Source organism: Orcinus orca, chromosome 19, assembly GCF_937001465.1.
Source record: "Orcinus orca chromosome 19, mOrcOrc1.1, whole genome shotgun sequence".
Classification (NCBI taxonomy): domain Eukaryota; kingdom Metazoa; phylum Chordata; class Mammalia; order Artiodactyla; family Delphinidae; genus Orcinus; species Orcinus orca.
In genome coordinates, this window is record NC_064577.1 from 22,103,140 (window position 1) to 22,130,301 (window position 27,162).

The following is a 27,162-nucleotide window of genomic DNA, read 5'->3' on the forward strand; positions in this document are numbered from 1 at the left end:
GGGGCTACTGGAGGCCTCGGGCCAACAGGGGGCTGGTATTAGTATTTGCTTCTGGAAGACGACGGTCCTCAGAGAGAAAGGCAACGTAACAAGAAGCCATTCCCCGCGGCCCTCTGTCTCTTGTTCTACCACAGTCTTGAATCTGAGAACACAAAGCTGAAGATAAACACTCATTGAACTTCGCACGTCGGGGCTAAGAGATTTCCACCTGGAAAAGCCTCTTATCGCCTCGCCCACAGTTTCACAAGAATCTGGATGTTCTTATTACCTTTGGGACCTTTCTCCGACTGAGCCCGTCTGCCAACACTTCAGACCTTCCCAAGGCGACCACGTGCATCAGACCTAATGTGAGGCTAAATTAATCCCGAAAGAGGCAAGGCTGGGGGCCAAGTATCTTGGGTGTAAAGCGTTTAATCTGGTGAAGGCGGGGCAAGTGCCTTGGGTGTAAAGCGTTTAATCTGGTGAGATAAGCAAGCTGCTCGCGCACCGCTGGGCCGCCACCGACTCGGCGAAGCTGCCAGGCGGGGAGGGGCTCAACGGGCAGACGCACGGCGTGGCAGGACCCTCGGGCCCGAGGCCCGGCACACGGTGAAGATTCCGGTCCCCGCGAGGCTTTAGGAGGTGCGCATCTGAGATCTAAGTGCTCTGGCAAGGATGCAATGGGGGGGACTTGCCATCCACAGCTAAACCACCAGAGTTTACAAGCAGGAGAAAGAAGCCATGTCACTGAGCTTGGAGACCAGGGAGCTCTTGCCTTCAGGAAATGACACTGGCGACCCTTTGCCCCTCATCCTGGTCTTGCTGCTTCCCACAAGCACCCAGTGCGCTCAGTATAGAAAGCTATGTTCACATCACTGCACAGAGAGCCCTGCACGAGGGACAATCCACAGGAAGATACGCTGCCAGTTAGTACACACTTGACAGCTCTGCCACAGACGGGTCAGGATGTCAGTGATGACACGTCCCCTGGGGAACGTGCAACCTCTTTCTTGGTGGACGTGTGTCTCTCTGAAGGATCCCAAGAGTCACGTGGCTTTATGAATTTGGCTAAAACAGGATCATTTCCATGTGATCCAGATACAGGGCTAAAATGGGAAGAGTGGCTTTGGACTTGGGAGGTAGCAGCACAGTATAAAGCTGGGTCTTTTTTACGCTGTGCTTGCTGGGTTCTTCTAACATCATCCTCCTCTGCTCAACACCCATCTCTTAGACACAAATTCAGGGCACTGGGTACAGGAGATAAGACGCCGTCTCGGACCTCAAAGGGCTAATGGTCTGGTAGCAAAAGATCAGCAGGCAGATAAACATAAAACCACAAAATAAATGTTAGAAAGGGGCGTGCGGAGAAACTGGGCCATTGTAGGCAGGGCACAGAATGGTAGGAGGGGCTTCATGAAGGGAACTGGGGCTGAGGGTTAAACAATACTCCTGATGGAGCAGGGTAAACAGCACAAGCAAAGGTGAGCAGGTGGGAACCAGCCTGCCCCCTGGGGAAACGGCACGTAGCTTTTCTTCACGATGCGAATGCGGAGTGCCAAGGTGTGGGCGGGGCACGGAAGGGACCAGACTGCAGAGGCAGGCAAGGTACCGGCTGCTGAAGGGGTCATACAGACGTACGACACCAGATATTTAGGAATGGCCAACCAAGGAAGAAGACAGAGTAGATAAATCCATGGAAAACACACCAGGGCTTCCCTGGTGGCGCAGTGGTTGAGAGTCCGCCTGCCGATGCAGGGGACATGGGTTCGTGCCCCGGTCCGGGAAGATCCCACATGCCGCAGAGCGGCTGGGCCCGTGAGCCGTGGCCGCTGAGCCTGTGCGTCGGGAGCCTGTGCTCCGCAATGGGAGAGGCCACAGCAGTGAGAGGCTCGCATACCGCAAAAAAAAAAAAAAAGAAAAGAAAACACACCAGTGGTCAGCTGGAAGCCCATGCATCTGAATGTGGCAGCGTGCAAGCACTCCTCTGGGACAGCATGCTGCTAGGTGCTTTTAGCTCCAAGGCAGTTCCTGTTTTCTTTTGCAAAGGCTGTGCCTGGATGTTAAGCCCCGGCCAAGCTAGAGATGGCTTCTTCCAAGACTGAGAATTCAAGAGCAAGGGTGAGGCCGCGACGGCGAGGCAGGCTGAGAAAGGACACAGCCATCGTGTCTGGCCCACTCCTGCACGATCGGTCGGCACACATCTTGACGGGTGTTCGTTTCCATCCTTCTTGCCCATTTCAGGTCTCCACCCTGAGGCAGGGAGGAGTTCGGCTGGGTTCCCTGCTGCCATTTTTATCGCCAGCTGTTATCTAAACCCTGGAAAAGGGGGTTCTGGGGGTCATGACAACAGTGCCAAGGGCCAGCTCAGGGTAGCCTCACCTGTTCACTGGAGGATGGAAACACGAAATGGCCAACACTGTAGCCACACGGTGTGGGCCTATCTGTAGTAAGGGGAGGGAGTTGCGACGGGCACACATCTGCCCTCGGCCAGAGCCAGGAGCCGGCAGGGTAAGGGGGTGGGAGGCGTGGGCCTGGGCACCAGCGTCAGGATGGCCTCCATTCAGCAGCCGGGGGACCTGGGCAGGTCACACAAGCTCTCGCAGCCTGTGTCTGTGGGACAGAATGACGGCAAGGATGAGAGCACTCTTCCGGAGGGGTCGTCGTGATAACAGGAAAGCATCCAACCAGGGCTTGGGAGGTGGAAGGGGCTCAACAAGCGCTGGTTTCTCCTCTCATAGGACCCAGGCCCTCCGGCAGCACCCGCGGCTCCCGTGGTGTGCACTACGTCCCCCCTTCCCACAGCGGCTCACCGTGTTCCGACCGGCTGGCTACTGGCATCCCCGTCAGGAGCTCGGAGGTTGGTTCATCTGGGGCTTCCTTCCAGCCCACAGGGATTTCTACAGAGGGCGTTTAAGGGCTGTACCCACCAGAACAGGAAGCTCCAACCTAACAGAGCTCAACTGTTTGGAGGTTTGGTTGATCTGAAAATTTTCACTAGTGATTAACATTCGCCACACAGGCTTTGTGTGTGCGTGTGTATTTCACACGTACTTTCAGCGTTTTGTGTTTTGGTTTTGCTGAACCATTTGGAAGTGAGTTTCAGACGTCAGGGAAAATCGCCCCTCAACTATTTCAGCATCTCCCCCATAGCCACATTGCCACGACCACCCAGAAACGTCGTGTGGATCCAAAACCACTATCTAAAGGGTGGTCCAGATTCGGATTTCTGCCCTGCTCCCCGGACGTCCTTTAGAATTGTTATTTTCTTGGGTCACAGATTGTGCTCGATTATCAGGTCTCTTTAGTTTCCTTTAGTCAAGAACAGTCCCCTTGACGGTTTTTGTTTTTCACAATAATAACATTTTTGAAAAGTCCCAGTCGGTTACCAAGCAGAATGTCCCAATATCTGGATTTGTCTAGTTTTTTTTTTTCCCTCGTTAGATTCGGGTAATACGGTTTTGGCTCCAATACTGGACGGGTGCATGACAGTGTGTACTTTCTATTACATCCCGTCAGGATCAGCGTCCTTTCGGTTTGTCACATCACGGAGGAGGCTGAGTATGACCGGGAAGGTGCCACGTACCAAACGGGCAACATGGCTACACAGGAAAACATTTAGTCCAGGTACCAGCGTTCTGACTACATACCCTCGACGGCACATCGCCTGAGGCTTTACTTAAAATGGCAATAAATTCTTGAGCTTTATGGAGTAGGCTCGTTCTTGGTAGAGGTGTTGCTATACTGATTCTGAAACTGCTGCATGTGATGTGGGGCAGGGCAAACAAATGGGCATGCTGGCATCACTGGGGACCAGGGGTCTTACTGAGGGAGGATGGAGAATCAGTGAGGACTGGGAAAGGTGGAGAAGAACTCCGGTCCAGGATCAGAGCCAGAGGCAGCAGTGGGAGGTCATAAAAAAAAAACCCTGCCTCTGTCTACTGGAAGCGCTTAGAGGCAGTAGCACCCTGGGAGCCCCAAGCACCCCCAGAACCCCGACTTTGGATTCTTATCATCATTCCCATTTAAAAAAAACCCCAGTGTTCCTCAGAGAAAGGAGGCTCCAGAAAGAAAGGAAGTACTGAAGAAATGGACGGGTCATGTCAAGGGGACGCAGAACCAGCACGAAGGGGCTCCCGCTGGCCATATTTTGAACAATTTGAACATTTTAAAAAGACACTAAAAAAGAAATAGTGACCTCAAATTGCTACTTAAAAAAACTGTAGGGGGACATAAAGGGAAAGCTTTTCTTTCAGATGAATGCCAGCTACTGAACGTTGAAGCAATTACAGAACTAGAAAATCACCATTTTGCAACCGTCAGTATAATAACTGATTAAGGCTCGACCACGGCTGCCAAAACCATGGGACAAAAAGTTGCTGGTCTCCAAGTACAACATCCAGCCCCCTCATTAATTATGAATTTAAAGAAGGTACCTTTGCAGTGGAGGGACCTGATGAAAATACCTTAACCAGGTGATCAAAGGTAGCATCACTGGTAATGGACAATCTGGATATACTTGAGGGGAAGCAGCTGCCTGAGGACCCCTCCCTATCCCAAAGCAAAGGGCCAGCCACAGCAGCTGCGTCACCTTTTGTGCTGTTGAGCTGGATCTGATTCCCACAGCCAAGCTTTTATTTAATAGAAATGACCTCCAACTAATACCTTTCCCGTTCCGCAAGCAGCTTGGTCCAACTGCTCCTTGCTGGCAGCCCCAAACAGGTTACTGTACTCCCAGGCCTTCCTGCCGGGGGGTGGGGGGGGTGGGGGTGGGGTGAACGCATCTGAGCAAAGCTCTCAGTGACCAATGGGCCGCCTGCCACGCCTCCTGTCCCGGAATCGACAAAGAAAGTCGAGGGTCACAGTGAACCTCAGGGTCACGCCTGGAGCTCAGGGTGGGAGGGTGATGCTCTGTCCTTGCTGAAAACACAGCCACCCGGCACTGTAAATGCTCCTGCTTGAGACAGAAGCATTTAACTGGGAGCTACTATCCCGTGACTCCTAAGACCCGTGCAATCTGTAAACTGTGACGACTGTAGCCCTAACCCCTTGAAAATGGAGAGAAGTTTCCCCCCAGCTTTCCCCACGGCGCACTCAAAATCCCTGAAATTCCGGACTGGGTCGAGCTTCCTGAACACACCAAGCACTTCCGCGGCCCAGCATCTTTCCTTGAAGTGTCCTCTCCCCATAAGGGCTATGTCTTCCTTATCTTAGCACCCCCAGGGCCTCGCAGAGAGCCTGACACACAGCTTATAAATGGATAACACACAGTCGGATCAAAGAATGAATGATTATTATGCCAAGCTGTCTCACCGCCTTGACTCCATCCCAATGACGCTATTAAAAGGTGGAAGAACACACAGAGGGAGCAGTATTCTTTAAACCAACAACCGCATGAGGGCAAAGTCCCGACACAGAGCTAGAAGAGAGACAGAGGACGCGATCTGTAGGCTGCCGGGACCTGCAGGAAGCGCCCCCCAACCCCGGAACTCCATTTAGAAGCTCATCTCCATAACTTAACAACCCAAAGTAGCTGAGAAAATCAGACTCTTCTGCAGAATCATCTATTTGGGGAAGAGATGTGCTCCTGAAACAGCTGCAAAGCATACGGTATTTTTCCCATTTACTTACAACATTAAATTGAAAATCCGTTCCCACGAGTGGCATTGCTGAATTCATATCACTCCTCCAAACCAGATAAAAAGTACACAGGAATGTAGGAAACCTATTAAAATCGCATACTGAACGGAAAAAAATATTGACACTGTTCAGATAACATCAGCACCACTGCCCGAAGGCAAAAAATAAAAATACACCACAAAAGCGGAGGCCTTTCCCAGAAATACTGTACCAATCTCGAAAGGAAACTGATCTCTGATTTCAAAAGGGTGATTTCCATCCCCGGAGTCCGCTGGGAATTTCTACTTTACTTTGGGAATTCTTTTCAATTTGAGTGATTCTGCACAGGTCAAATGGAAATGGAGCCAATCTAACAATTAACACAGGTACTTCGGGTTTAAGTGCATTTTCCAAGAAATCACTTGCATTGGTATCCTAAGCCCTGCTCCTGATGGTTTATAGTTTATATGTGTTTCCCCGTTAAGGCCGGCTAATTCCTCTACCCCATCTCAGCCATCAGCTGCAGGTCTCTTCCCTCTGGCCTCTCAAACACCTACAGTCCTTCAGCCTCTTCCTCCGCGGGGTCCCTCCCCCCCCAACGCCGTACACCCCAGCACGCCCACGTGACTGTCTGGCACCCACATAACTGAGCTTAATTATACGTGGACTTGGCTTGTTAATTCCTCCACACGTTACACTTTTCTCCCCTGGTCCTAAGTCCCACGTTTAGACCTTCTGTCACCTCAGAGAAGCTGTGGGGTGTCGAGTGTGGGTTTAGAAACTATTTATGGGTTTGCTATTCATCCAGAGGAGCCTCTTTAATTAGCAAGAGAGACCTGGGAGACTGACAGCATTGGGGTGCAGGGGTCAGATAGGGCTCAGGCCGCCTCCCTTCACTTTCCGCCTCGTAACTCGGAGCAATTTCCTTCCCCCACCACGTTAGCTCCTTTGCTCATCTTGAAATGAGGGCAAGAACAGTACGCTGTGGTATAATTCTTGAGGGGTCAGGGAAACAATGACTACGAAAGCACTCGGCATGGGGAAAGGTCCAGTCCTGTGGACAGCAGTCCGCACACGGCAAGGACTCGGTCAATGGGGAAAGGTCCAGTCCTGTGGACAGCAGTCCGTACACGGCAAGGACTCGGTCAATGGGGAAAGGTCCAGTCCTGTGGACGGCAGTCCGCACACGGCAAGGACTCGGCGTGGGGAAAGGTCCAGTCCTGTGGACAGCAGTACGCACACGGCAAGCACTCGGCGTGGGGAAAGGTCCAGTCCTGTGGACAGCAGTACGCACACGGCAAGGACTCGGTCAATGGCGGCTGCTGTTATGGAAACCGTCTGTCCAGACACCCACACGCAAGTGCCAGACCCGCTGGGTGAGGAGGGGAACAGGCAGGTGATGCGGGAGGGGTGTTAGGTCCCGCGAGGGAGGGGCCTTGCCCTGTGTTCCTCGCCGGCCTTTTATACTGGAATAAGGAAGCCTGAGGTCTTCTCTTTGACTCTTGGAAACAATTTCTAGTGACTAACATAGGTACCTATTGTTCACAAATTTATCGGGTACTATTTAAAAATGTGACTACATTGATGCCTAAAGTATGGTTATGTAAGGACGTGACTATCAGGGGCTGCTGGGTGAAAGGTGTAGGCAACTCTGTGTTACTTTTTTTTTTTTTTTTTTTTGCGGTACACGGGCCTCTCACTGTTGTGGCCTCTCCCGTTGTGGAGCACAGGCTCCAGACGCGCAGGCTCAGCGGCCATGGCTCACGGGCCCAGCCGCTCCGCGGCATGTGGGATCCTCCCGGACCGGGGCATGAACCCATGTCCCCTACATCGGCAGGCGGACTCTCAACCACTGCGCCACCAGGGAAGCCCTCTGTGTTACTTTTGTGACTTTTTTTGTACCATAAGCTCTACTCGTTATGGTTTATTGTTTATATTTCTGTTCTCCTTGAAGCCAGGCTAATTCTGATTCTGAAAATCTAAAATTACTCTAAAAGTCTTAAGGAAATGATTACTAACGGGTTATTTCCTTTAGTTTGGATGTCTATATTTAGGACTGAATTTCCTGCACACAAATAACTACTGTATTTTTAAGTTAGATTTGCTGCGGACTGAATGTTTGTGCCTCCAAGTTTGTATGTGGAAGCCCTAACCTCCTACGGTGATGGTACAGGAGGTGGGGCCTTGGGAGGGGATGAGGTCATGAGGGTGAGGCCCTCAGGATGGGATCAGTGCCCTTAGGAGACACCACTGAGTTTGCTTCCTTCCTCCCTCTTCCCACTCCCAGACTCTCTCTCTCTCTCTACCCCCCCGTCTCTCTGTCTCTCTCTCTCTCTCTGTCTCTCTCTCTCTCTCTCTCTCTCCCCCCCCACCCCCAAGTGAAGACACAGCCAGAAGGCAGCCCCTGCAAGCCAGGAGGAGATTTCTCTCCAGAAACCAAACTGGTGGCACCTTGATCTTGAACTTCCCGGCCTCCAGAACCAAGAGAAATTCAGTCCATGGTATTTATTATAGCAGCCTGAACTAAGATAAGATTCCAGTTCCTACTGGTACTGTCATTAAAATATCTCTACTTCTATCAGTTGAATATGTAACCATTAAAGTGACCATCTGTGTGACTTTGGGCAAGTTATTTAATTTCTTTGTGCCTTGGTTTCTTCATCTATAAGGATAATAAACTTCCGCACAGGTTTAAATAAGTTAATTATGTAAAGTGCTTCGAAGGTGGCCCTTTTGTGGGAAGTGCTCAGTCACTGTGAGCTGCCGTTGCTGCTGTTATGAAAAAGTATTGCTGAATTCATAGTCCTAGAGCAGAGCTACGTCTCTGCACAAACGTGTAGACTCGTTCTCGAGACATGACCTAGATTGCAGCCATAGGTTACACTGGTTGGCTTTCATGCATGAAAAGTCTCAAACTCAGGGAGGGTGTCTTCCCCTAAGATGATTCCACAGTTGTGAGTCAAGTTCAACTCTTGGCAATGTTGGAGTGATTAGCATAGCAGTCCCAGGAGGATACACCTGGCTGTCCGTCCCCTGCAAGGTGGGTCTTTCCCTCGTACCGTGTGCCACCCCAGACAGCGCATCTGTGCCCCTCTGTGCAGTTTCACACCTGCAAGGCTCTTGAGGCTCACAGAAGAGCCTGGAACACTCAGGCAGCGCCACATGGAGAAGGCACGGGCCGGTCTAGCACGCACAGTCTGTTTTGTACTCAGAAGCAAAGGAGTGCAAGCTGAACGCTGAAATCCCTGCCAGGTAGTCCAGCCCTCAGGGAGCTGCGACCCTCCCGGCCGAGCTCCAACTGTCCCCTGTGTGTCCACCACATCGCCATGGCCGTGGGTCGCTGTAAAGCCGGGGAGAAGCACGGAGCTGCTCAGTCAACAGGCGTTCTGCTGCGATCCCTCACCACTTACTCAGTCTCTGCTTTATGGTAACTTTCTCTGAAACTGCACGCTCCCTGCCCCCAGGACGGGACTTTGACAATGAGGGAGCCTTAGTAAAAAAGAGAGAGAAATAAGCCTGGGGCTGTGACGGTGCAGCATCCCTCCAATCAAAGGGAACGCAGGCGAGAACCGCAGCCCCAAGCGCAAGGGGGCAGGCAGGATGGCTTTTGAGAAAATCAAGGAACTTCTCTGAAACACAAAGGCACCAGGGGTCCTGTGTCTGTGGTGGGGATTTTATGCACAGTCCCATTCTGACCACTAGCCGTATGTGGTTCGTTTCATCAGGTTACCAGCCACAGAGTGTGTGGACCCTCTCCTCGCAACACCTCAAAACCCTGTTTGATGTTCCCTGAATTCTTACCTGACAGGACAGCACTGGGTAGAACACTGGATTGTTTTCCAAAGAAAAAAAACGTGAGGATGTTCCCAAAAGTGAGCTTCCTCTGGGACTCCTCCCCCACCCCACACCGCTTTTTCCTTAAACAGACCCTTCAAGTCTTTTTTTCCTACAGGAAAATTAAGTCCGTTTTTCCACTTTTAAATACAAATGGGAACACAATACGTTTGCTGATCTGATGAGAATAAATGTCCTGGTCCAGGAGAAGGGAGCGTACAGTGCGGGTGGCACCCGAGGGGCCTCCAGAGCAAGGAAACGAGGCTGCCACCTGAGCCTTAAACCACACGCAGCACAGAGGGCGTCACCTTGAGGACCCCCGGCTGAGCGTGGATTTGGTGGGAAACCAAAGGAAAAGCTGTGCTGTGACATGCGCACCCTGACACGGCCCCGAGGAGGGGCGCCTGGCCTGGGGACATGGAGTTCTGGTGCCTCAGCCATCTTGTCTGTGAGGTGCAGGTGGTGTGATGGTTAGAAGCACAGGGTCTGTTACTATGTGACACTGCAGGGCTCCCATCTCTCTGTGCCTCGGTTTCCTCTTCTGGAAAATGAGGCTAACGATCTAGTTGTGAGAAGCAGATAAGTTCATCTGTGTGGATTTCTCAGCACCGCACCCAACTCAGAGGAGGCGTAAATACTCGAGGCGGGCCCATCAGGTCACCACAGCCCAGGCCCTTAAACACCTGGGTCAGCCGTCGCCTGCCCTCGCCCGGGTTCCACCTTCACCCGGGGCATCTTGCTTAGTGGCTTCTGGTGTGCCCATCACCGGGGGACAGTCCGCTGGCCCTGCTGCAGAACACTTCTTCCACACGGCCATGGTGACCCTGACTGACGCTGGCATTTGGGGAATCGGGAGGCACGTTCATGAGACCCCGTGGCTCTGCGTCCGAGCAGCCCGGGTCTTGGCCTGCCCTTGATCCGAAGCCCATGGAGCACCACACGCCTCACACCCATCCGAGACTGCCTACCTGTGACGTGGAGCTTTTCCTCGGTGACCTCGGCCTTCAGGTAGATCCGGCCCCTCTTCTCCGTGTGGTCCATCCCGCAGAGGCTGGGGACGTTTATCACGCACTGCTTGTGCACGTTCATATCACAGGCTGCGAGTCAAGAAAGCAAAGGGTGAGGCTGGGCGCGTGGCCTGGAAACACCCCTCCCTCGGTGTTTTGGCTGCATGAACAGAAGTGAAAATGAGCCACCCTCTGACTCGATACTCTGCTGTAATGCTTTGGTGACATAAAGAACTGTTAGCAGATGTCCCTTACAGCACAGGCTGCATGACAGCGACAGTGTCCTTAAAATGCTCGATCCATACTTGTTCAGGCTTAACTGAAGCAAGACACCCCCCTGTCTTCTGTGAATGCTTCCAATACATAACAGCACACAAAATCCACACAGGTAAACGCATGTAGAGCACAGACTAATTACTATTTTATGTACACAGAGGCAAACAGCACGCACATTTTAAATACGATTCTTTCTGCCAAGAATTTCTTATGCCTTTCTGAGAACTTGCAGGGTTGAGTAAAGGAAATACAGAAAATGTTCCTTTCCTCAGTAAACCATATTTCCAAGGAGGCTTAAGTGCATTGCTTTTGTTTGTTGTTGTTGTTAAAAGAACCTGTGCTTGATATGTTAAACCTGTCTTCAGATATTTAAATATTATTCTGAGTAAAACAAATACACGCCTGGCATAAGCCATTTCTCACCAGCTGACATTACGTGGGCGAGACGGGGGTGGGGGGGGGATTAAAAAAAGATCAGTCTTACTGTAATGGACTAAAGGAACCCTGAAGAGAGCCCGGTGCACTGAGCACAAACAGAAGACTGTGTAGGTGTTTCAGCTCTACTGGTCCTGTACCTTCAGGCTTCCAGAAGGAGGGGCGGCCCTGGGACGCCTGCGAATCCTGCAGGGGATGCTACAAGGCTCTTCTGAGCCTCCACGCCCCTTTCCTCTTCAGTGGCTAATTCTAACGTGGTGAACTACACAGCAAGCAGCATCATGGACAACGGATCTCAGCTACGACTATTACACACCGAGAGCAGGAAAAGGGACACAACGAGGGAAGCACGATTAACGTGGATTCATTCCCAAAGGGAACCGTTCAGAACCACGTACCCTGATTCGGCCAATACAAAGCCTCGAAAAGCTGTGCTATGACCCGCATTGACCAAATCACGTGTTCAAACTTGGGCAGAACGTGCAACTTAAGGGAATAAATGCCAGGCCTCTGGAAAGGACGTGGACCTCAGGGAGGGCGTGGGAGGTGAAAGGGCCCTGGGCTGTATCTCTGTCTCGGCGCTACCGTCCGCGGCTTGTATCGTACATCCTGGGAAGCTCACTGGCTTTCCCACTCCCTTTCCTACTCCGCAGACTAAGAGGCCTGCACAAGTGGTTGCTGACTTTCTTTCCACCGAGCAGAAGTGTCTACAGCATCATAACCTACTGTGTGTAAGGGCAGAGGAAGAGGGTTCTTCCCTGCAGAAGTGGCTCTGGCTGGGGGGTGGTCTGGGTCCTGGCACCCATCTGCTTATTTTCCTGCAGCCCCCAGGAAGGAGCACAGGCAGCCGCCCCAGAAACCCTAGGACTCCAAGGCAAAGAGCTCAAAACAAAACACACTGGTTTAGGTCAGTGGTTTTCAAAACTTTTACTAACAGAACCCATTTTACAACTAAAATGTTATTAAGCAGGATCCTAATCTACAAACCAGATGAGTGTCACTTCATTAGCATACACTTAGTTAATTAACTAAGTTAATAAATTCAAATCTATACCACTTATTTACTATAAAGACATTCCTGGATAACCGAGAAAGGCCTCTGATGCGAACAAAACTTTTCACCCAGCCGTTAGCGGTGCCAGGCGAAGACTCAGTTCAGCCTCAGCGACGCATTTATTTCTGTCTCGTGTTAAAGTTGGACAGCATCCCCAAATCCTGGTTCACCCAGAAGAGGACGGGCAGCTGGTGCCCTTCTTTAAGGGCACGCTTCACGATCCCGGCTGACTCTGCAGCGGATGTAGCAGGAGAAACGGGAGGGCCCCGTCTGCAAGGTCACCTTCAACTCGCCGAGGTTGAGTGCCTAACACAGCTGAGGATTCACTTTTGTTCCAAGTTTTAAAATAATTAAAAGTGTATTTACAAGTGCACTTAGAATCCACACTTGCAGAGCCTCTGAAAACAGTGTCTTTGGAATCCTAGCGTTTCCCGAAATGCAGGAAGCCACCGGCCTTGCTGATCGCGAGGCTTCCGTGAAGCTCTTAGATTCCACAGCTCGGGAAGGTGAAGCAGCCCTGCGCTCTGAGAAGCTAGCCGTCTACTCCATAAAGTTCACAGAGCTTGATGTTTATGTGCAGGTGGCCCTTGAGTGACACGGGTCTGAAATGCACAGGTCCACTCAGACACGATTTCTTTCCAACAATTCCACAGCTGCCCCCCCACCCAATCCATACCCCCATATCCACTGACTGTGGGCGCTGAGCGTCCGTGGAGGGTCCTGGAACCGAGCCCCCTCGGATACCGAGGGAAGACGACATATGTATGTCTTTGCTCCGTGTCGGGACACACAGATGAGGCTCTGGGCCCTAAAAGCCATCATTAACCAATGACACATCTTATATTCCCATAACCCTTCCCCTTCTACTAGAAAAAAACAGGCTCAGTAAGTACCTTTTCATGTCCTAAGAATAAAATTTTATTGAAACAAATAAATAGCCTGGGGAATCTCATTACATGACAATAACCAAAGCAAAGAGTTTCCACAGAAAGAAAAAGATGTTTTTCTTTCCTCCTGGTGTTTGGTGGTGATACACACAGAGCAGAAAGGGGAAGGGGAGAGGACGGAGGTCTTCCGGGGTTTCATCTCTAACTGGCCTGGTAGGAATCTGATCTGTCCAGAAACACACAGGCCAAGTGAGCTTCTAAAGTAAGATGCCCTCCCCGTTTTTATTCTTGCTGTGGTTTCAGCGCTAACGAGAGCCTACTGGATTTTCCCACAGTCCACCCACTAATCAGAGACCCAGGAAGATAATGAGTACGAATGCTCAGCTCATCTTGAAGCCAACCCAAATGTGGAATCTGGAGGTGGGGACACACGGCATTCGCTGTGGGGTGTGACAGGCCTGCGTGCGACAGTGACTGCAGATCTCCGCCACGGAGGACTGGGGCAGCAGCAACCTCATTAAATCGGGTGGTTGTGGGGTGAGGGCTCATAACTAGGCAGTTAAGCAGTTTAATAAACCACAACTTCGACAGTGGAGAGATCCTCTACTTTCTCGGTAGAGTCCATATCTGAACGAATTCTACTGACGAGCTGAAGAGTCACTAACTCTTGAAGGGCCCTGTCAACCCCGGACGCACGCCGCAGAGCCTCAGCACCTACTAAGAAAGAAAACTTACTTACTGTCACACTTCATCCCCTGGTGGATGAGTCCGTACAGCAGTGACCCACAGTGGTCGCAGAAGGTGGGGCTTCCATAGGTGTGGATCTTGAATTTGTGCTTGCTCCTGGGGTCCTGAGGGGAGAAGCAGCACATCAGTCACGGGGAGACCACACCTGGGGACCAGGCCCGCCTCAGGCCCACCCTTCCCGCCTCCACAGCAAGGCTCCAGGCGCCAGACTGTGTGCACCGTGGGCTGAGGTCACACGATGGGCTTTTAAGAGGCTGCCCGTTCCGGGCTGGGCACTGGACGCCCACGTTCCCTCTCTTTCCGGGGTGTAATCCGCACACAGCGGGGTTTCTCCCACAGCTACCACTTCTGGACCCAGAGCCATCAAGGTGCCCGAGGGTGAGCAGAGCGGTTCAGACACCGTGGTCTTGCCGCATCCCCAGGGCCCAGCGTGGGCTGTAGCAGGCACAAAATCAGGGTGTATCCGTGAAGCTGAGCTGAGTGACCCTGGAGCCATTCAGCAGACTTTGGGCCATTTCCTTTAGGGCGAGGCTTCCAGGAATATACTCTAAGACCAGATATGCACCCAAACCCACGGGGACGTCTTCCCGCCTCTGCACCATTTCCAAAGCATCATATGCACTTGCAGAGGGAAACTTCAGTGTAATCAGATGAACACTGGAAATGCCTGGAAGCCCCCTCCCCTAGCCCCCGTGGCAATTCATCTCCTCTAGCACCACGCAGATGACTGAAGGGACAACTAGGCAGCCTTTTTCCAAGTAGTGTTTTGTTCCTCAACCTACAGACAGATTATAGACAAGGAAGCAAAAATCCCATCTAGCACACAGTAGTAATGACAGAGCACGGACTCTGCAGTCACACTGCCTGTGCTCAAATCCCACTTCCCTTCCTTCCCAGAGGCATGACCGCGGGCAAATTACTCATCCTTTCTGCCCCATCTACACCCCGGGAAATTAACAGGACTTGTCTTATGTGGTTGATATAAAGACAAAACAAGTCAATCTTAGTGAGGTGCTGAGAAGGGAAAACCCACGTAAAGCAGTAGCCCCTCTGCTTCCTGCACCTCTGTTTATTAATACGTAAAGCAGAGCACTGAGCTAAAGGATCAACACATCCTATTTGAGCTGTAAACCAATTTCATCCTCAACATGCCACATCAGAACCCTTCCTCATTCGATTCCTCCTCCCAAACCATTCTCTGTGGCCCGAGCAGGTACCACTGTCTGAATGAAGGAAGATGCCAGGGGAGCAGGGTTATGGGGAGGAGAAACCACGAGCTCCACTACAGACAAGGGAAGCCTGGGGTGTCCTTGATGTGTCCTTTACTCTGGGGCTTCTCCAATGCAAAGATACTCAAAGAAAGATATGCTTGGCTTCTGACTTTCTAAGAGCCTGGGTGCTGGTGATGTGAGGGAATTCCAAAGGTGATCGTGACTTCATAAGATAACTGACCTTTTGGGTGACACTGGAACCTAAGATCTAAGACACATACCGACCAATGAATTATTTTGACTACTTTTTAAAGATAAAAATTTTAAAATTCTGGAATATTTTAATCATGCAGATTAAAATAGTATGAAGAATAGTAAGTCAAACGCTCATGTAAACGATAAATGTTAGCATTCCTCCGATCTGTCACTGTATTATTATTATTATTATTATCATCATCCTCCTCATTCTGCAGAGATGGTAGTGTTCTTCAAAGTCTTAAGCCAGTGAACATCAGAGATGGGATCTGACCCGTAGCTGAGGCTTTAACACTGGTTCCCATCCAAGAGCTTTCAGAAATCCACCCAGAATGAGGCTCTCCTAACACCTTTAAAACATTTTTAATATTTGCAACACAATTTGTTTTTGAAATGAGAACACCACCTGTTTCTTGTAAATAAAGTTCTACAGGACACAGCCGTGCTCGTTCATTTACGTATTTCCGGTGGCTACAATGGCAGAACTGAGTGGCGGGACCTGCAGGCCCACGACGGCTAAAAGGCGAACTGGCCCTTACAGGAAGGCTGCCGATCTCTGCTCTAGGACCGTGGCTTCCACAGTACCGTCCCTACACGGCACTAGCGCCACCTGAAACTTGTTAGAAATGAAATCATTTAGCCCCTCCCCAGACCAACTGCATCAAACTCCGTGGAGGAGGCCTCAACACGCCCTGCAGGTGAGCCTAACGCTGGCAGGTGCACAAGACGGAGAACCACTGCTTTAGAAGGTTCCTCCACAAATATTTAGTAAGTGCTTAATGGGTGCCAGGTGCCTACGTGTGTAAAGGATTGACACAGGTCACTGGTTTACTTTGGAAATGTCTCTTGGGGTGAAAAAAATCCACACCTTCCTTGGGAGGTAACTTTTCCAGCCAGTAGCAGCTGTGAACGTGGTCTGAAGTGTGGGCTTAGCCTTCCACCAATTTCCCCAATATCCCAGGACGCTGGGCAAAATGTCAAGGGCACAGGCTGGTGTCAGTACCAATTAAAAGTTCCCAATGCAGATAGTAAAGGTTGTGTCCTACCATGTGGAGGCAAAAAGGAGGCCAGGGGGAAGGACAGCCCGTTCTCCCTGCAGGAGGACAGCATCAACCATCGGCGTGAAATAAATCCAGCGTGGCAGCTCCCACACAGCCCCCGGAGCCTGGGCGCACGAGGCGGTCCCAGGGCAGCTGTCCTGCCAGTGGGCTGTCACATCGATCTCTGTTGACGTGGCACAAGGGGAACCTGCTTCACTTTTCAGGAGGACCTAAGGCTTGCTCATCCAAGCCCATGTGGCATCTTCAGGCTCTCACCTTTGGAGGTACAGGAGAGAGCTGCCCCTCCTGGATGTGGCTGGAGAAGGACCAGGTTCTGGGAGTCTTTACACCCTAAAACTGTGCCAAGGACGGTGCCTACGATAACAACGGCAATAACAACACAAACACCCACCTGCTTGCGGACCATCCCTGTGTGCGGAAGCGTTATGAAAACCACCATCTATATAATAAGAGCCTTTACCAGGATTCTGGAGACCTGTGTTCTGACTCCACCTTGATACAAGCTCAGCAGCCATTTATTTACACAGCAGAAATAAACCTAGTCTGCCAGTGCCCTAGCCGGGGGGTGAGGGCGAGAAAACATGTGAGAAGGGGCTTTGCAACCTGAAAGACCCCTGGATGAAGGCAAGAGAAGATTACTTCCAACAGTAACGTCATCGTCATAAACTCCAAGGTGTCAAAGGTTTCCCAGCAATACTTCAGGGACCTGGGCTCATAAGGGGAGGGAGGAGAAAGCTAACGGGCTCCGGTGCCCACAGGAGGCTGGAGGGGAGGCCACGTTGGCAAGAAGGCACAGAACTCTGTGGCCCTGAGTCCTTCCCCTCCGCCCTGGACTCGCCCTCCAGGGCAGCGGCTGTGAGACAACCTGCCCATCCAACCTGCCCGGGCATCACGGCAAGTGGCCGCAACCACCTCCTGCAGCGCAGAAATGAACTCAGGAGCACGGGTGCTCTTCCTGGTCTGATCTCACCTCGTCTGACAAGAGAAGCCAGTGTCAGGTGAAGGGCTGTGACTTAGTGGAGATTTGCAGAGAGCAACTGCTCTGAAAATCAAACTTCCCGGACCTCTGATTTTCCATCAATAGCCAGTAACTTCTTTGGGCCCCAACTTCCTCATCTGGACCCCAAGGGTGCTGGTTGGATCAGGACCTTCCCCGTGGGATTTTGGGGAGCCCGACAGAGGTGTCGGGACGTCCTGTGGGATGAGGGTGGGAGAGGGAGGCTGCTGCTAAAAGAAAAATTTGAAAACAACTGGAATAGATGATCTCTTTGATCCTGTCTTGCTGTTAAAAAGAAAACAACCAACTTTTCATTTTTTATTTTGCAATAATCGAAGACTCACAAGAATCTGCAAGAAAAGTACAGACCGTCCATGCACTCCTCACCCTGCTTCCCCCACTGATAACATCTTACACGAGCGACCACGGTATGTCAGCAAAACCGGGACACGGACACTGCTGCAGAGATGTGAACTAAACGGCAGGCTTGGGAGTTTCACCAGGTCTCACGTGCAGAATTCCCAGGCATGGGCTTTTATTGTACAACTTACGAATTAAAAGCTCTGTTTACTGAATAGGGAATACAGTAATATTTGCTGGGTAAATACCATTAAGTCAAACAGGACACATTAAGTCAAAAGTGCATCTGTCGTTGGTTCATCAAATATGTAACTCACTGGATCTCATGGGAAGGGGTCCTGGGAGAACGAGTCTCAAGACTGATCTGAAAAGTAGAATCAGATTGCTCTTCTCTAAGCGTAGGAAGCATGTGCTGTTTCTAAAACGTTCTGATCAGTTTTTCGAAACAAAAGCATTTCAAGGCACAGGCCAACTGAGGGATCCTCCGAAGTGTAGGGCCAGCCACGGGGCCTGGGACAGTGAAAGGTGTGTCAGCCATGGCTTCCAGGTGATGCTGGTAACCTGGATGGAAAGATAGGACCCCAAGGCAGGAGCTGTGCCCTGCGGGCTCCAAGATGGGCTTCCCCACAGCTGCTGAGTGAATCACACAAACAGTGCCTGCCGCGGCGTCCCCAAGAGGCTCCGTGTGGCCGGGGAGGTGTGCGCAGAGGAGCTGAGCCTGAGGTGCCCGAGTGTCACTCGCCCTCGGGGAGTGAGAAGCAGCGTTTGATGGACGGGACCCGAGGGGTCTTTCTGACATCTATAAACCTCGATGTCCAACCCTTCCACTGGGGAAGCCCCAGGTAGTACCCTGGCCCCTCTCACCTTGTTTTGGGTGTTCCCTACTCCTGGTCTAACCATCTTCTGCCAACACCCCATCTGCCGAAAACACCTTAAAAAGCAACAGCGAAGGCTGCTTCGTCCTGCAGGAAGCCGCCCCAGATGCTGGGACCAGGCGCGCTTTCAATCTTTCCTCTGGCCTTCCAGAGTGTTTTCTTTCTTTTACCTGCCACTCATGCAGACAGTTATTCCTCTACCTTCCTCCCCCTCCATCTTCTCATCATTCACCACCAACCCCCCCAGCCCCCGCCAGAGGACAGACGCTGAGGGCTTTAAAGAGATTTCCTAAGGCACACTGCTGAATTTGCAGCTGGACCAGAACCAAGGCTGGCAAGTAAGTTTTCACGTTATCTCTGGGCTTCCTGGAAACCGAAGCAAGGAGGGAAAAGAAACAAACATGATATTAGGTTCCTCTGGGACCGCAAAGCCACCTGGATGCAGAAACCTGCCTTAGCATCGCCTAAAGGCATTTTGTCTCATACATGGTGAACCTCCCTACACATGTGTGAAGGGGACCTCCGAATCTTTAACAAAGCACACTTCCATCCCTGTTCACCTGGGGATTCACGATAGGTATCCCACATATAAGTTAGGGCAAGTCCGGCTGCACCTGGTACCACAGTGACATGGCTGGTCTTCATACCAAATCTGCACTACTACCAAGTTGGTAACATTTTCTCATTTAGTGCAATAGGTGCAAATCTTACTTTTTACTTCTCTAGGCATTGGCAACCTCTCATTAAGAGGAGTATGAAACCTGCTGTCATATGTCACAAGCCTGACATTATGCTATAACGAAAGCGGGAAACACTCAGCTCAGACGTCTCTGTCGTCTACACGTTTGGGGGAGAAAAACAAGTTTTTGACTAAACCAATTTTCATAGGCACAAATGAACTCTAACCCACAAATCTCAATCTAGACTGCTTAGGAAAAAAATAACACGTGAACATTTCAAGTCCTACTGGAAGCACCTGCTAGCCTGCTTTTCCTACCTTAATTTTATAATACAGCAACTTAATTGGAAACATATCTCAGCATTTCTACCAGGACTTTTCAAAGTCCTTCAGCACCATCACCATCATTCTGTAACACGTTCAGAGTAATAAACCCATGGGTCTGCAGTGCACAATATTTTGATGCTCGTGGGCCTTGCATTTCCTAGACATCTTCTTGTATCGTCTGTAAGCATCCAGAAGGCGTCTTCTAGATGCGGTTTAAATTGCAGGCTTCCATGATGGCGACGCATCCAGCAACGTGCAATGGGAAACCTCTAGAGGAGTTCAAACCCTCATACCCCAGGAGGCGGGCGCTCAGTGACGCTCTTTGACGAGGATGTTTATATTTGAATAGACATCCCTTCAAATGCCCTTTTAATTGGATGAGTGAAAAGAACGGCAGCCTTCTGGCCAGAGGTCATCCGGGCTTGAATTTTCCACCTGAACGTGAGTGTCTCTGAAATGCCCTACACCTTTCCCATAGAGGGAGGACGGAAACCGCTGTCCCTGAGGGCTGGGGTTCAGGCTTTAGGAGTTTCTGGAAAAGACTGCCTTTCACTGAAGCCCCGGGGTGCGATTTCCTCAGCCGCCCTGAGCAGTGTGGCTCCTTCACGCTGCTCCCTCCACGTACCAGGAAAGGTCCCTGTTTCACCATCTGATGTGTTCCCATGAAGCACACTTGTAAGCCAAGCTTGGGTCTAAACGTCACCCCCGTGCTGACTACACAAGCAACACCAAAAACACTGCTCCGAGGGTGAATCTGGCATTATTTCTGTGACCTTAAATTTCTTGGGAACAAGTTTTTTTTTTTCTTTTTTTTTTTTTAAAGTCTATGATTTTAAAAATTCCTATTTAAAACTTTTTGTTAACATCAGAGTATGACCAAAACCAGATCATCTGATGAGGGTGACTTCATGTAACTTGGATACGATTCTAATCATGACATTGGACATCGCGTGTTGAGCGAACAAGGCTCTGACAGCCCTTGTCAGGCTCAGGAATCAGCCTGCTCAAGTGTGCTCTGCCTTTGCTAATACCAGTCCTGTTGAATGTGGTCTGCTCTAAAACAGAACTAAGGGTCTTCCATTTCTGGTGACAGTTAATTTTTGATCGTAATGTAACCCCATTTTATTCTGATGAGTAACATTTACCTTTACAGTTGGACTACCTTGTCAAACCCAGCTTTGCTAGCAGAAAGATCCTTACGGGTTCTTTGCCCCGCTATGTAAGATGCTGTAATCATTAAATGAGAAGTGACAGAGTCTTTTTAAAAAATTCTATATAAATAGCTACCAGCAAGGCCAAATAAACCATAATTTACTTAAATTTTGGAATACTCTGTACCAGTTAAATCAAATGAGCTAGATCTTTCTGTAACTACAGGGACAGATCCCCAAGATATATTGTCTAATGAAAACAGCAAGCCACAGAGGGAAACATAAAACATAGTGACATTTACATAGAAAGCAGACTAAAAAATAACCCTCGGATAGAGAACAATAAAACAGCTTTTCTCTAGATAGATATGTAAGTAAAATAGACCTCTGACTAGTTTCAGAGGTAACAGTGAGAGGAGGCTCTAAACACTATCGAAACGATTTAAGTTAAAAAAAAATGAATTCATACATTATCTACGTAATCCAAATTACCAGGAATCCCAGCTGAATTTATTTGGTTCTATTTCACCCCGTTCATGAGACCATTTAGAGGGAGAGCCTACACATGGTGAAGGAATTCGGGGCACAGCTGTTATATCTGGTGGTAAACGGCTTTGTCTGTAGCTTCCCCAGCAATCTGCTGAGAAGGTGTCTACATGAGACCACGGTGCAGATATCTGGTCCCACCAGCCATCAATAAAACTGAAATCTTAATTAAAAGCTATAGTATAACCAGTATTTCCTTACTTTGTAATAAATTTTATATGTTAACATCTCCGGAAAACTTGACATATATAAACATCTTATCAATGACAGCTTTCACATTCCAAAAGAATCTTTGATGATTTAGTATGAAATTCTGATATTAAAATAAGATGCCTGAAAGATGCAAGTATTGAAACCACAAAGCCTAACTATTATTCAGCAAAAAAAAAAAAAAAAAGGTATTTCCGGGACTTCCCTGGTGGTCCAGTGGATAAGACTCCACACTCCCAATGCAGGGGCCCGGGTTCGATCCTTGGTCAGGGAACTAGATCCCGCAGGCTGCAAACTAAGACCCGGCGCAGCCAAACAAATAAATATATTTTTTAAAATGTGTAGAAGAGCTGAATAGACTTTTTTTTTTAAAAAAAAAGCTATTTCCTAGTTAGCTATCAATTTCTTCATTATACGTCAAAAATTATCTATCGTACACCTACTGTGTGCCAGGTGGTGTGTCCGTAACAGTGAAGGCTCCAGGTCTGGCTCAGGTCCTGTTTCACGTGGGAGAGGCTGTGTTATACTGTGTTAACAAGTCCCTAACTTTCGGTGGCTCACCACAATAAACATTTGTTTCTCACTCTTCACCCTGGGACCCAAGAGAGCAGCCCCTCCCTGGGATATTGCCAGTCTCATGGCAAAGGAAAAAGAGAAATGGCAGAACCACTCAATGGCTCTTAAATCTCCCACTTGAAAATGGTCCCATCATTTCTGCTCACACTTCACTGGCCAAAGCAAGACACACGGCCAAGCCAAAGTCAACGGGCCAAGGGTGTAAAATCCTCCCCAGGAAGGGGCAGTGAACCGAATAATAAAAGAATCTACAAAGACCCACGGAGAGCTCAGTCCTTTGCCATTTTATATTACTGGACGAAGGACAACAGAGAACTTCCAGCTGAAATCTTGTAGGTTTAAGGTCAACTGAAGATCGTTTCAAGTTGGTGACGTCAAATCAACCATCTACCTTTTAGGTATCACATTAGCTTAGCAGCAAAGCTGTGATGGAAAAACCCCCAAATCTCATTGGCTTTCCACAACAAACCTTTATTTCTCACTCATGTTCTATGTCAGGTGCTGCAGGGTAGCAGTGCTCATTCTGGGACTAAGGGATTAAGAGGCCACCACTCCTGGGGACACCCCAGCATCAGGGGAAGAAAATCAAGAGGTAGGAACTGAACAACGAAATCTGTTCCTGCAGGAGGCACACTTCTCAGCCCCTGGCTGCCACCGGTCCGGGCACAGGGCAAGCCTGGCCCTGGGGGAGATCCTGTCCTCTGTGGGGAGCTGCTGGCCATGTGGCGATGGGTGACGCCGTCATCCTCGCACAGGCAGCAGAGCAAACGGCAGGGGAAATAACCCAACCTTCCACATCTGTTCCTTACCTCTCTATCTATACTTTATACCCAGGAGTTCATGAACGTTTCTGTGTCAAGGATATATCATCATTTTTCCTTTTCCTAAAGTCAACCTGACTCCTCTGAGGGAGAAAAAAATCATTCAAATATTACGTTTCTTTGTCCGTTCAATCAGGTGAGTTAATTAACTAGATTTATGATAAATCTTGCAAATGACAATCTTCTCAGGAAAATCTCACATTTAAAAGAACGTTACTTTTTTCCGTTTTAAGCTTTTGTTTTGAATTATTTTTAGACTCACAAGCTATAAAACTGCAGAGAGTTCCCATGGAACCCTTCACTCAGCTTCCCTCCAAGGATGGTTTCTTACAAAACCGTAGTAACACAGTCAAAATCCAGGAATGGCCGTAGGTACAATGCTATTATATGGATTTCACTGGTTTTTACATGCACTCATTGTGTGTGTGTGTGTGTGTGTGTATGTAGTTCCTATGAAACTGATCACATTCATGGTCATGATACAGAAGAACTCTAGCCCCACAAAGAAGTCCCCTGTACTACCCGCCCCTCTAGAGCCATACCCTCCCCTCATCCACAACCGCCGGCAACCACCCATCTGCTTCTCTATTAGATAAACTTTTATGGCATTTTTGAAAGCACCAAATAATATTTGTGCTACTTAGAGATTTCGTTAGCTCCAATGCCCCAGTCTGAAGGGAAAACAAAACAGGAACCCAAGAAGCATCTTAATTATGTGAACCCTCGCCAGCCCTCAACAGTTATTTGTCTCCCCCCAAAAAAAATTCATGGCCAAGTTTATATGACTCTCTGAGAACAAATCAGGGATAAATGGAGACGTATTTATTCAAGCATCTCCAAGCTTCCATCATCTTTGTTTCACTGAGTAAAGACAGAATTGGGCTGTTGTTCACGTGAGGAACGCTGGCTGACACTCTGAGATGGGATGGGACAGATGTGAAACCTAAGCTTTGGTGGGTGGATAATACGCCAGGGATGCTGCAGATGTTTTTCACGGACTCGAAAAAGTGTAACATTACTTGCAGGAAGCTGACTTTCATGCCTCCCTATCATGTTGGAATTCCCAAGCAGCTAGTATTGCTCAACTGATTAAACAAAACAGGCTGGCGGAGGCTGCGTTCCTGTCTCCTTCTTTACTGCACAGTCCAGAGTGGGCAGGATCCTTCCTTCCTCTAGATGCCTGATTCCTTCCCAGATTGTTTATTACTCCCAGTAAATGTTTCCAAAGTGGCAATCCTCTCCGAGCTATGTTAGATAGTTACTTCCTGACGCCCAGTGATCTTTCTGATTATAACCTTGTGGTAAACATTAATCACCCATTATTAATGCCCAGTTGTTTACTCACAGGCTCAGTTATGTAGGTGAGATCGCATTTGTCATAATAAGACTAGAAAATACAAAGTAGAAAGGAAAATCTTATCTTTTGGGTATGCTTCATTCAAAAAGATATGAGATTGTGGAGGTGCGTGTTTTCTTAGGAATCATACTAAATAGGCTGGTCTGTGATTTTTTTCCTTTTTTAAACAGTTCATCTCCAACATCTTTCCATGTCATTAAATACAAGCAGTATCTCATTTTACTGTGTGATATTTTATCATATGGCCAAACCATATTTGATTTAATCAGTCCCCAGTTCCTGGACATTGAGGCTACTTCCAATTTCACTATTACAAACAACACTACCAACAGGTGTCTGTGAGCACACACGGTGCAAGCGTCTTATCAGCTCCTCAGGAAAAAAGCCAGAAGTGGAAATCTTGGGCCAAAGGGATGAACATGAAATAGTAAAATGAAAAGCTACGCATCCATTATAAGCCAGGGGTCTGGTTTTTTTTTTTAATCTTTTTTAAAAATAAGTTTATCTATCTATCTATCTATCTATCTATCTACCTATCTTTGACTGTGTTGGGTCTTCGTTGCTGCGCGCGGGCTTTCTGTAGCTGTGGAGAAAGGGGGCTACTCTTCGTTGCGGTGCGCGGGCTTCTCATTGCAGTGGCAACAGGCTTCTCATCGCGGTGGCTTCTCCTGTTGCAAAGCACGGGCTTTAGGTGCACAGGCTCAGTAGTTGTGGTGCATGGGCTTAGCTGCTCCGCGGCATGTGGGATCTTCCCGGACCAGGGCTCAAACCCGTGTCCCCTGCATTTGCAGGCGGATTCTTAACCACTGCGCCACCAGGGAAGCCCCAGGGGTCTGTTTTCGATCAAGACATTCTGGCTGGGCTGGCCGGCTGCTGAGCCTCCTGGATAAGCTTGCAAGTAACCAGTTTCACATCTTGGTGAAAAACAGAGTGATACGTAACTCTCGGCTTTTACTTGATTTCTGTTACGTGCAGGCATTTGTCCTCGACTCAGGATTTCCCCATCTGCTCACTGATGGCTGAGCCGCCACAAAATGTTGGTTGACATTTTCTTACCTCCAATTGCAGCTCATCTCAAGGATTTACTGTTCTTTCTATTGATATGTTTTTGTTCCTTTTCTTAAACTGGGAATTGAGAAACAGTGAAGGTTCAGTCATTTGGGGGATCGTAAATCTCCAGCCATTTGTCAGTTAAGCATGGCTGGTCTAAAGCCATAAAGCAGGAGAACCCCTTACAAATTAAAAAAGAAAGAAAAAATCTCTATTTCTAGCCTCTGCTACAAAGTCTCTGGCGCTTAGCTTTACGCTGATGCACTGGGTTCAGCTGTACAGATGTGACCGTGTGGCTCTTCCACCTTGACCTTCGCCCGCGAGAAGCACTGTCACAGGCACCACGGTGTGGTCCTGCGGCAGCACACTGCCCAGTCCCCCTCATTGCTGTCCAAGCATCTCTGCCTTTGGCTGCCGTGTGCTGCTGGTTCTGGAGCACGCACCCGCATCAAGCAGATGTATTCCCTCTTTCTGTTTTTTTTTTAAACAACAGGAGGCAACACTAATGCACTTTCCACCCCCTGTGACTTTAAATGCATCCCAAGCAACTCCTCCCAGAGCTCAGCCGGAAGGGTAATGACAAAAATAGCACTTGTTCAGTTCTTCAATCCCACATCTTAAACCCCTGGCACATATGAAGTTTGCCCTTAGTGCGGCAGAAACCTTTGAATTTGAATAGGCATTTGAATTTGAACAGGTATTTGAATTTGAATAGATATTTGAAAGGTATTTGAATACCTTTTTTGTTGTTATTTAAGTGAAACATATCTAGCAAAAATATCACTGAGAACATGCTAATATTTCTACTCACAGCAAACCGTTTTAAGTGTTACAATTAAAGCACAAATTCAGCATGGTTCGCCCTGATGAACATTTAGTTTTTTTTTTTTTTTTTTTTCGGTTAAGACACTGGATGATTTTTTTAATAGAAATATAGTTGATTTACCATGTTGTGTTAATTTCTGCTATACAGCAAAGTGCTTCAGTTATACATATATATACATTTTTTAAAATATTCTTTTCCATTATGGTTTATCATAGGATATTGTGCTGCACAGTAGGACCTTGTTGTTTATCCCAATGTCTAATATTCAGTGCTTCCTCTTTTCACCGCCCCAGCTGCCCACCCCCTTCCAGGGAGGCTACGAGGTGGAGACGGAGCAAGCAGAAGGGGGAGGGGTGCTATATAAAGACATCTGTGCAAATGTCTCTAAGTGATGGTCTCTGTATTTGAGAATACAGAAATACTGTGATCACTAGTATTCTAAAAATGATTTTTTTCCCCTGTTCACTGGCTTGACTTTAGAAAAAGTCAACATTTAAAAGAAAAGGGGAAATATAACCAAACCAGATGGCAGCCTGTGGTCCCCTGTAACCAATTTAAAGACAGCCCCGCCCCTTTGCTCTACCTGTACACGCAGGGTTCAGAAACGTATTTCCAGGGTACCTGTTTACCCATCCTTTCTAACAGGATACTGCCAGAAACAGTGTGTGTGTGGTGGTGTGGGCGGGGGAGAGCTCAGGTAAACACACAGAACCCAGCTTACTACTTCCTTTATCTTGTGAAACAGCTGGGAAGGGTCAAAGGAGGACAGTCAGAGATGAAGAAACGGAGGCTTGGGAAAGGTTTCAGCGAGATCCATGGCTAGTAAAAGTGGTAAAATTAGGATTTCAACGCAGGCCTTTGGCTCAGGTAATGGGTCTGACTCTGGGCTGGATGCGGAACCAGCGGCAGACAGAGAAACAAACTGGGCAAGAAGCCTCCTTCCGGTATCAGGATAAACCTGATACACTGTACGCATGCCCAAACTTTTCCTTCCCCCAAGTAACTCAAATGGACCCAGGGCAGAA

The 27,162-nt window shown here is 48.9% G+C and overlaps 1 protein-coding gene across 1 annotated transcript in view; it reads right to left on the reverse strand.

The window, feature by feature from the left end:
* Window positions 1-27,162, reverse strand: part of PRKCA (protein kinase C alpha) — a 368,337-nt gene that overhangs the window by 92,702 nt on the left and 248,473 nt on the right. The window contains exons 4-5 of the mRNA XM_004275403.4: window positions 13,828-13,939; window positions 10,398-10,526 (exon numbers count right to left, since the gene is read on the reverse strand). Of these exons, the coding sequence (XP_004275451.1) occupies window positions 10,398-10,526; window positions 13,828-13,939 (241 nt within the window). The remainder of the gene's footprint in view (window positions 1-10,397; window positions 10,527-13,827; window positions 13,940-27,162) is intronic.